General features: G+C 49.3%; 4 protein-coding genes across 4 annotated transcripts; 1 reads left to right on the top strand and 3 right to left on the bottom strand.

Annotated features, from left to right (window-relative positions):
• Positions 1–3,371: 3,371 nt before the first annotated feature.
• Positions 3,372–4,370, bottom strand: PODANS_6_11870 (uncharacterized protein; the record flags this gene model as incomplete). The annotated part of the gene is made up of 1 exon (XM_001906827.1): positions 3,372–4,370. The coding sequence occupies one exon, from the start codon at positions 4,368–4,370 to the stop codon at positions 3,372–3,374; it is 999 nt and encodes a 332-aa protein (XP_001906862.1).
• Positions 4,371–5,166: 796 nt separating this feature from the next.
• Positions 5,167–6,254, bottom strand: PODANS_6_11860 (uncharacterized protein; the record flags this gene model as incomplete). Its single annotated transcript, XM_001906826.1, has 2 exons — positions 5,167–6,111; positions 6,195–6,254. 2 exons carry the CDS (start codon positions 6,252–6,254, stop codon positions 5,167–5,169), a joined length of 1,005 nt encoding a protein of 334 aa, XP_001906861.1.
• A 1,325-nt stretch (positions 6,255–7,579) lies between these two features.
• Positions 7,580–8,080, top strand: PODANS_6_11850 (uncharacterized protein; the record flags this gene model as incomplete). Its single annotated transcript, XM_001906825.1, has 4 exons — positions 7,580–7,622; positions 7,681–7,696; positions 7,796–7,975; positions 8,044–8,080. The coding sequence occupies 4 exons, from the start codon at positions 7,580–7,582 to the stop codon at positions 8,078–8,080; spliced, it is 276 nt and encodes a 91-aa protein (XP_001906860.1).
• A 434-nt stretch (positions 8,081–8,514) lies between these two features.
• PODANS_6_11840 (uncharacterized protein) lies at positions 8,515–9,216 on the bottom strand (the record flags this gene model as incomplete). Its single annotated transcript, XM_001906824.1, has 2 exons — positions 8,515–8,922; positions 8,986–9,216. 2 exons carry the CDS (start codon positions 9,214–9,216, stop codon positions 8,515–8,517), a joined length of 639 nt encoding a protein of 212 aa, XP_001906859.1.
• Between the last annotated feature and the right edge of the window lie 829 nt (positions 9,217–10,045).

The following is a 10,045-nucleotide window of genomic DNA, read 5'->3' as shown; positions in this document are numbered from 1 at the left end:
GAAAGACTTTTCTATTAAGTCTAAGCTTTATAGAAAATAATAATAGTCCTAAATCTTTTATAACGCTAGCCGAGAGATATCTATACTAATAACTAATAAGTATAGCGATATATGCTATAGTTTAAACAAAACTTAATATAATTTTTAGTATTTAATAATTTTCTTAATACCTTTAAGTTTCTACTATAACGCACTTTAAAGTAATTAAATTATTTATTTCCTACTTACTTTCCATAGTAAATTTAATTATTAATTACGGTTCGAACCGAGACTTAATACCTATTAGGTTTATTAATAGTAACTAGGTAAGGTATAATAATAATATTAAATCTACTTTTAATTAATTATTTACTTTTACCGAAGGACCTATTAATTAAAAGTTTAAAAAAGCTTTTACTATTTTTTATAGTACTTTCGAAGCCGAATTTACGGTACTTATTAAAAGAGTAAAGGAAATTATGTAGATTAGGGGATTATTTTAAGAGATTAGTAAACTTATTTAACTATTTACCCCTTTACTATATAATAATAAAGGCGCTATTAAAACGGTATACAATACTAAATACTACCGCCGAACGAAATACATACTTATTAAATTCTATAGAGTTAAGGAAGTAGTGGCGACTAGAATAGTAACTATTACCTACCTGCCCACCGATTAAATACCTACTAATAGGCTTATAAAAACATTATTAGTAGCCCTCTTTATTAAGTTTATAAGACTTTTAAATTTAAATAAGCCGTTCTAATATATTACGTATTACAGCTATAAAGGGGGTGTTAAAATATAGTATTTATTTATGGATTTTATAGTACTTATTTATAGAATTCTACGCTTATATTACTCCCAATAATTCCCCCACTCGCGTTCCTAACGGCTCGCCCACAGCGGCTCGCCCTTAAGCTACGAGAAGCTTTATAAGTAATATAAGCGTTTTATTAATAAGCTTATTACCTTATAACCTTACCGAACTAGAGATTTAAGTTACTAGGGTTACCAAACGATATAGAGCGATAAGGATAATAAAGAAGTTTAGGTACTTATAAAGAGCCCTCTTCTAATCGTAATAATTTTCCTACTTCTTCCTTTCTTTAAAAAAAATAATAAATTAAGTTAATTAAATAGATTAATTATTTACAGTACCTTGTGTGAGACTACAATATCTCAATATACTTTTTTCTATATTTGCAGGAAGTTCCTGTTACACTTTTTTCCTTCGATAACCACGTCGTCGTATTCAGTAGTACAGTCCGAGACTCGCTAAGACCTTGGGTAATTGCTTCCCCTTCCTGAGACCTCTGTGGTACAGAGCTCTCAACGACCTTATTCCAACAGGTCATCTTAACAATTATTTATATAGCTAATTTACTTAATAATTTAGTAAGTTATATATAAGAAGATATATATAACACTGGGCTATATATCGCGCTATATCTCTATTGAAAATATAATATATAGCTCAAATGTCATCTATATTAATTAAATATCATTACTTCAATCGTTTAATTTGTCCGGTTATTCTGCTCCCTGTGCTAAACCGGCTAAATCCTAGTTACTGCAGTGCCTTCGCGGTAACCTGTCCTTTTTGTTTCGACTCTCTCTTCGACCTTTATATAGGGATAATGTATTCGGTAGATTATCTGTGGAATTGTATCCTGGTGAACTCCGGCGCATGCCTCGGACAAGATGAAGAGCCTATATTGGTCATTCGCGGTATCATTGATCCTCGGAAGATCCTCTGCAGCATGGAGACATATTGAAGAGAGGCGATTGAGAGAAGCATTGGACTCCAGTGCATATACACTGGCCGCATGTGAGTCACTATTGCTGCCTCAGTGTGTATGTTCGATGTGCTGATTTTCTCTCTCAGTTATTCTCGTAAGTGCATCGCCTTTCTCTTTCCCCCGCCAATACACCTGAATGCAAGTCCACCTATGCAAGCCCACTGATACTTCGTCCCCATGTAGCCTTCGCAGTAAGTTAGCTAACTAGTACTCTGGGATCTGTTCAAATTGCTGTGCTGATGTCTAGTGGACTACGATAGGAAGGCTAGTCAAGATCTCGAAGAACAATGGCTTGCCCTCCAGGAAGCTGAAAAGGATGACGATAACATTGTTAGCTTCGATTGTGCCATGCACAGAGAATTCTGTCAGCAACTCAACATACCTTCGTACCCAACCATCAAAATATATCACCGGGATGGCAGAATTGATCAGTACAGAGGGAAACACAAAGCTAGAGAGTACAGTTTAGACCCTTCCCCCTTCATGTTCATTTCTAATTCTGTTCATCCACCAGACTAGCCATGTTTCGGAATCGTGTCATCCGCCCTTCCTTCCTCGAGGCCGACGCTCAACTGCTAGAGCATTTTATCCTGTTGGATGACGTTGTCATAGTCATGCACCCTCTTGCCCAGTCTGACAACTGGAATATTTATGACCGCTTCACTGCCCTGGCAGCCAGGTATAGGGACCGGTTCACCTTTCTGATAGGTCCATCTGTTACAGAGAGCCGCCCCGCCGCCGTCATCTGCTACAACAATCTCGACGATGTGAAGCATGTGGCTACCGATACCCAGACCACTCAGGCCCTGGAGGACTTTGTCGTTTTGTGTGCGGAGCCCCTCATCCCCGAACTGACCACAATCAACAAGGCCGAATACATCTCGGTAAGCATCCTTGCCAGAATTCAAGTCACAGAACGACTAGACTCACCAAAAGGCCATATGCCCACAGACAGGTAAAAACGTTCTCCACTATTTTGCCAGCACAGAGGCAGAAAAGGAGGCGTACAGGGCGGAAATACGGCCCTTGGCGAAGAAATACTCTGGCAAATTGAAGTTTATCATCAGGGACTTGAATGAATATTCTGATTTGTTGGGTGGGAGCGGAGGAGCAACAGACTCGACAACGGCATTGGTACTCGAAAATTCCGCAGCTGGTGCTTTGTATCCTTTTCCAGGGAGTGTCAAACTCATGGCAGATGATGTCGAGAGACATCTGATCGACATCAGCAGCGGCAAATTGCAACCCGCAAACAGAAGCCCTGGCAAGGAGCAACATGAATCAGGACATGACGAGCTTTGATACACACACATCAGCAAATTTATTCATTCCCAGCAATCACCGCTAGCGGCGGGAAAAAGGACACGCATGATCAGCGCAGCTCTTGATATCTATTATAGAGATTCTGGTAACATGGTAGTGACATGCTGGTCAAATATAGGAACATGTAGCAAGCAGGGGAAACAACGGAAAGACTCCGCCAAAATGAAAGACTTGATTTGAAAATAGGGGCCAGCCCTGTACATGCTATGTTGACGCTATCCATACTTGTTACCGGTCACCACTGCGCATGGCATATCCCCAGATCATGGCCCAGGTGCCTGTTGCAGAGATGTAGGTAGTTGGGCTGAAGACAGGTCACCGGTGGGTGATTTAGTAGACTCGACTTTTGGGACCGACATAGGACTCAACCCTCCACAAAATGTCGAAGCGCCCGGGACCACGCTGGCAACCGGCACCTTCTGAAGTCCAAGGCCGGTAAGTAGGATAGAAGTTCCGAATTCAACAGCTGGAAATGGCAGTGAAGCGGTGAGTGCAGCTAGGTTGAGCCTGACTTCGGCGACGTCTCGAATGTTCCCCAATCCCCGGAGTAGGCGGGAAGCCTCAGCGGCACCAAGATGGCGGGCGCTCATGGATGCTAACTGCAGTGAGCCGACGGTAACAAGATCCGAAGGTTGCGACGAAAACACGGGGAATAGGTCTGACTCTGTATCCGATGTCGATATCTCGTCCTGGTCACGTGGCGTGCCAGAAAGAAAACTACAGCCACTCGGCCGCCTGCTCTGCTCGCTACTTGAAAATCCGGTGGAGATAGTCGAGACACCGGACGCCCGGCGGTGGGTAGTTTGGTTGGCCTGTCTGGTAGACGCTGGGGATACAGGCTCAGAGTCGGACGAACAAAATCCTGGACGCGGAGCTGATGCCTGAGGCAGTTGAGACCAACGGGTCCCTGGCTTGGAGGCGGCCTGTATGGGTGACTGATATCCAGTAAGCGGAGACAAACTTGACGGAGAATCGGTGAGGCCTTGCTGACACAAAACCGGGCTGGCCGTCAACGTGAGTTCAAAGAGGACGGCAGTGAAGACCATATACGGTAACAAGGGTGGCAGATATGCAATGAAGTTCCGGGCTTGGTAAGTGCCAGTGAGCGAAATGATGGCTTCTGAAGCTCGGTGACATATGACACTGGGCCTGGCACCACCAGACAGTTTCGGGGTAGTGCCATCCACGAGGTTATTCGAGTTCGAGACAAAGGGCCGCATCAAATTGAGCATGCAGAAATGGTACCAAATCCTGGAAGCCATGACCAGCAGAGATTAGTATATACTACAAGCCGACGACGGCAACAAAAGCCCGGGGTTGGAGAGTAAGGGCATACTGTGCGAGCAGTGTGTCCTGTGAGGGACTGGAGGCTGGCGCTAACGATTCTAGAAACTGGCGATATGAGCACACACATCTGTCGTATGCACTCTCGAGATCACTGGCGGTCATGGCTCGAGAGTAATTATAAGACAGAAAGGTGTGTGCTGTCTCCATGACCTCAAAGATAAACCTCGATGATGGCGGACAAAACCGCAACTCGGCAAAGAACTGCGTCTGGAGCGCGATGCCTACAGCAGCAACACATTAGCCAGCAAAACCTGGAAGCCGCGGAGAATGGATTGGGCACAACAAACCTCGCTCCACTCGTGTTTGGGGCGTATCCTCGTCAAGACTCGCGGGGTTAGGCTGAAGTCGGATGAACAACGGCCCAACTTTTGGCTCGAGATCTCCCGTCAAGAGGCGAAGGAACCTGGCATATTAAGTTTCTTCAGGTTAGAGGGGATCCAAGCGACAGCCGACCCAAAGGGTAACAGACCTCATGAGAGAAAATACACCACAGTATGCCAGTGCTCGCACTACTCTGAAATCCTCGTCTTCCTTCCTGTCCAGATCACGAGCTTCCAAGACAAGATGAACTGACGCCCTTACCGACTCCCGGAGGAGGGTTTCGGCCTCTTCATCGTTCCCTTGGCTCATCTCCCCCAGAGCAAGGATGGCGAGAGCTGTATGCTTGGGAGATTCACGTGGCTATCCTCAGCCGCTAGCAGCCTCTTGGCCTCACCAACAAAGGCGTCGCCGATAGCTGATCCTCGAAATGAGCTGAGATGTTGCGTTGAAGAGCCTACATGCTGTGCCGAGGATGGCGTTCACAAGCGCTTCTGAGCAGTACCGCGCAGTGCCCTCTTCAAAATCATGAATGAAGTGCGCGTAAGAAATCAATGACAAGCACGGAAAGAGTCCCGAGAAGAATCTCGAAAGGAGTCGCTGGACAAGATGCTTGTCGGATGTAACAGTAGTCCAGGTCCGAACAGGAGGCCCATAGGGGGTTAGATTCGGAACAAGACGACAAGCCGCGGGTCCAGCCATGTCCAGTGGGTGGTTCATGGTATGGGAGGAGTTGTCTGTGGGCGACAGGGACGGGCAAACAAAGGTCCCGTGTTTTTGCAATGATATACGATCTCCAGGAGCGACCAAGTCAGCGTAAAAACTTGGACGAGAAGCTCCCTCCATGGCGCTGGTGACGTGACATATGTTGGTACCGCCGTTTCCGACGTTGCCTGGCCCATTATTCGTAGTGAATGCATCAAGGACATCCGATCCTGCTTCTGGGAAGCCGCCGGTAGGCACATTCCCTATTCCGGGCATCGTTGGGTTGAATTGTGACTGGAAGGGTGTGGGTATAAAGTTGTTTAGCCCACTGGCAGGCGTACTCCCAAATAGACCCCGGTGGGTCTGTGAAGAATCCGGCAAACCTCTCAGTGAGCGAATCCATTCTGCAATGGCATCGGGGGATTCATCGGCGCGCATGCGGTCCTGAACTACTTCCCACTGGTCCGGCTTGTTGTCAACAAGTGCTTGGATAACTGCCTCGCCTTGCCGCTGCTCTGCCCTCAGCCTTTCAATTTCGGATCGCAGGTGGTCTTTGGTCCTCCATTTCTTATCCTCGTAGGAGCACTCCTCGCCCCTTGACCTGCATCGGCGACATGGTATCTGTCCATCACACTGATGGAAGTTTGTCAGTGATATTGTCGGCAGAGAGAGGTATGACTGGGACCTCGAAAATGGGGAAGGAGATGCTCTGTTACCTTGGTTCTCTTTTTTCGGCATACCAAACAAGCGTTTGGGGTGAGATGTTGCCTAGGCATCTTGTGACATGGGAACACAGAAAGCCGTAGATGATTGCTCGTTGTGGTGCCCCATGCTTTGTTGGCACAGAGATGCGCAATGATCGCCTCGGCGCTGGCAGTCGGGCGAGGGGAGCACAAGACCAAAGATATCGTTCAAGTAACGATCAACTGTACTCATTAAAGGACAACCCGCTGAGTCGGACCATAGGCCCATCGCAGCCCTGCTGCGCCGAAAGTGATAAGGCCGGGGTTGGAATTAGGAGGAGCCGAGCTGGGAACTGTTGTCAAAGGAAATCGCCAGCGGACTCTCGAAGACTGTTCGGCAGGAGATGTTATCAATATGGGACCAACTGGGGTTATCGAGCCTGGGCATGGACGACATGCGGGTACTGCAAGCCCAGTGACCTGCTTTGTTGTCGCGTACGGAGGTGAGCCTCCAAGAGACATGTCGAAACAGTCCCCCAACTGCCCCGCGGAAACCCTGCCGGTGGACATGATAGTTTGGTCACGGACATGGAGCTGATGACTGGCGTGCTTCGTCTCAGTTACGGTTGAGATGTTTGACTAGGAGTTCCCTACTGCAGCTCTGCTTGGGAGGTGAGGGGCTCGCTACCTCCTGGGATAGGTGACATGGAGTTTATTACCTCAATTGGCGAGATGCCCTTGAGTTGTCAGAAGCCAGAGCGAAGAGGTGGGAACCATGATGACTGATGACGACAGACAGCCGCACTGTGTACCACATATTGCTGCAACTTGGGCGTATATACACGTCGTACCATTGGTTTCTTGGCCGAGTCTTCCTGGCAGGTTCATGCAATGGAGACCTCGACTCCTTCTCGGGAGATCAGCAAACTCGAGAGCTGAGTTGACTGATAGCTGGATGTGAAAATATCACGTGGCCGAAAGAGCCTTATTATAGCAGCCACAGATGAGCCTGGGTTGCCAAGGACGGATGAGTACGATAGTACTACCTACCTAACCAAGGTCTGTGGGTACCTTTATGATGGTGTGGTGACTGTTGCCGACGCTCACCAGAGAGTGCACAGATGATGGATCGTAGTTTGTGGGGATGAGGAGAGGAACCATGCTGTCAGTGCACCGGCTGCGCTAATTATTCCATCGCATCGAATGGCCAGGGACGAGGAACGTCAGCGTGAGCAGAGGAGACGAAAGGTGGTTGTGCTCAGGGATGGCACGTGACCTGATAGACTGAGGCCCCACATTAACTTTTCGCGGCCAGGATTTCTGTCAACGGCGAGCACCTTGGTGGACAGCCAAACAGCCAACACGCAGGAGTGCTTGCTTCTTGTTGTCCCACCACACACTCCCACTGCCTGCCCAACATGCAGCCCACGAGGTGCCTGCTCAAGCGCTCGGTCTGGAAAGGTCAGTTGCAGCACTTTGTTCTTGACGATGGACTGACTTGGCTTACTGACTGGTCTAGGCCCGCACATTGTCCCGTAAGGCCATCAAACCCCCGTCCTCCCGCGGCCCTCCTCCCCCGGCCTAGTCGCTCACGAGAGGGCTGCTTCTCCTGACCGACAACTGACAAGCTCAAGACTCCCTATTGTACGGCCCGAGCCAGGACAAAAGATTGCCCCGATCCGGACCCAGGCCCGGTCGGCCACCATTCTCCCCAACTTCGTGGGGCTCAAGTTCCAGGTGCACAACGGCAAGGTCTACCATGACGTGACCATTACCGAGGAGATGGTGGGACATAAGCTCGGCGAGTTTTCAACGTACACAACATTCCGTCAAGAAAGCATGGGCACGGGAATGTGGGAGCTGACTATGTATTGGACCATAGGACCCGAAAACCATTCATCTGGGGCAAGAAGAAATAGAAGACTGCGCTCCCGTTTGGGACGTGATGATACCCTGTACAACTGCTGTATCAATAGCACGGAGCGACACCGTTTATGTCGCGGGCCAAGCAGAAGAACTGGCGAGCCAACGTCCCGCTGGCATCATCACCAAGGATTAACTTCGGCCTGGCCAAGTATATGAGGAAGAAGAATGGTCAAGAGAACCGCAGAACCAAATAATAAACCTTTCGCTTGTAAGCAATCAACTACCAAGAAATAAGATGGCCGATCCCGTGGTCCTTTCCCATGGTAGATACAGGACTCCCTACCGAAAAAAAAAACGCCTGGCCCTCCATGCTTGTTTCCAAACGCCTGTGTTGTGTGACCCGCTTATTGACTCGGTAAAATTTACTCCGTATGCCCATGCCAATCGATGTGCCGCTTGCCCATTTCATGACTACACACCCCAGAGTCTAGCGGTAAAACTCGCTTCTCTTGACATTCACCCCGAACTCGCCAACGGCCATGCCCAAGTCCTCCATGGTGAGCACCGTCCTGTTCTGCTGACTACCCTGTCCACCACCACCGTAGCCTGGCCTCTGGATGCCCAAAGGCCCGCCCCTACCCTGATCCTTGGCCCCAGGCTGATTTGCCGGCTGTCCTGGGATGGGGAAACCAGCCGCGGCGCCCAGGTTGCCCATGGGGTTGTTGGCACTGGTGTTGCTTGCGCGAATGCGGCTGTATTGATAAGCATCGGCAGCAATGTCGGCGATGAATTTCTGCGTGGCAAGCGCTAAGAGGCGGGCGAGCCTTTGGTCGGTCTGCGGTGGAGGCGGGAGGCCGGCTCGGGTCATGTAGTAGTTGGTCACTGCATCGGGGATCTGTGGTGAAGCAAGGTCAGACACAGGGAATGAATTGGACTCCGAAGGGGGTGGTATACGTACAATGGGAGCGTAGTCGTCCATTTTGTTCAAGAATTCCTTGAGCGAAGCATCTTTCCTCAATGGAGTCTTCGCCTCGAGGAGGGGCGGGACGACGGGCCCTCCCTCCACGGCTCCCACGGCAGCCTCGCCAGTCGCTGTCGCATTCGTAGGTGGTGGTTGCGTGCCGTTGGGCTGTGTGGATGCGGACGCACTCTGGTCGGGATTCTCGGTTGGTTGAGTGCCGGTCGCCATCTTCAATTGCTCTAGGTTATGATTGCGGGTTGTTCAGACGCCGCGACAGCAATGAATTGTCGAAAGTCTAAATGGATCTCCCGATTCGAAGCCCGCAGTGAAAGCGCGCGCGCCGGGCAAAGGCGCGATGGAGTGATTTGGTTACCGTGTATGTCGATTGTACCGTACGTTACGTATGGGAAGAAAGAAAATGCCGGACAGCCCGATCGTCGTTGGGATGGGAGAGAGAGAGAGAGAGAGAGAGAGAAAGAGCTTGGGACTTGAGAAGGTGCGTGGTTGCAAAGTACAGTGTTCAGCGGCAACCTCTCACAGTGCACCCGCACCGTGCCAGCCTCTTTGCTCCCCTCCAGCAGCACACTACACCCGCTAGGAGACAGGAGAGATGATATGGATCATGTTGGCTACTCAGATAGCTGCCCAGACTATTTAATGCATTTGCCCTTTTCTGCCTTTTCTTTACACTTGGTCATTTATTCATACAAAATTCGGCACATCCTGCCCTACTTGCACCAGCCATCAGCGACGCTTGCCCCTCTTGCTCGTGGCGGGCATGGTCTCAAAGGCATCATCATCCTCTGAAATCTCATCGTCACTGATCTCGATCGCCTTTTGCGTCACCCTGGCCGGTTTTTGGGGACTGCGAGGCAAAGTTGAGTGTGGTTTGCCGAGTGCTTTTGGTAGCGCCCCGTGTAGCATGTGTCGAGGGGTGGAGGTGGCTCAAAATCCATCGTCCTCCATGATCACGTCTTCTTCTTAGTAGCTGTCCTCGAAGGGGTTGCCCTTTTAAGAAATCGTGCAGCTGCTTTGGCAGTACTAGTAGTGGCTTTAT

Source organism: Podospora anserina, chromosome 6 (genome assembly GCF_000226545.1).
Source record: "Podospora anserina S mat+ genomic DNA chromosome 6, supercontig 1".
NCBI lineage: Eukaryota > Fungi > Ascomycota > Sordariomycetes > Sordariales > Podosporaceae > Podospora > Podospora anserina.
This window is presented reverse-complemented; position numbering and strand designations above follow the sequence as displayed.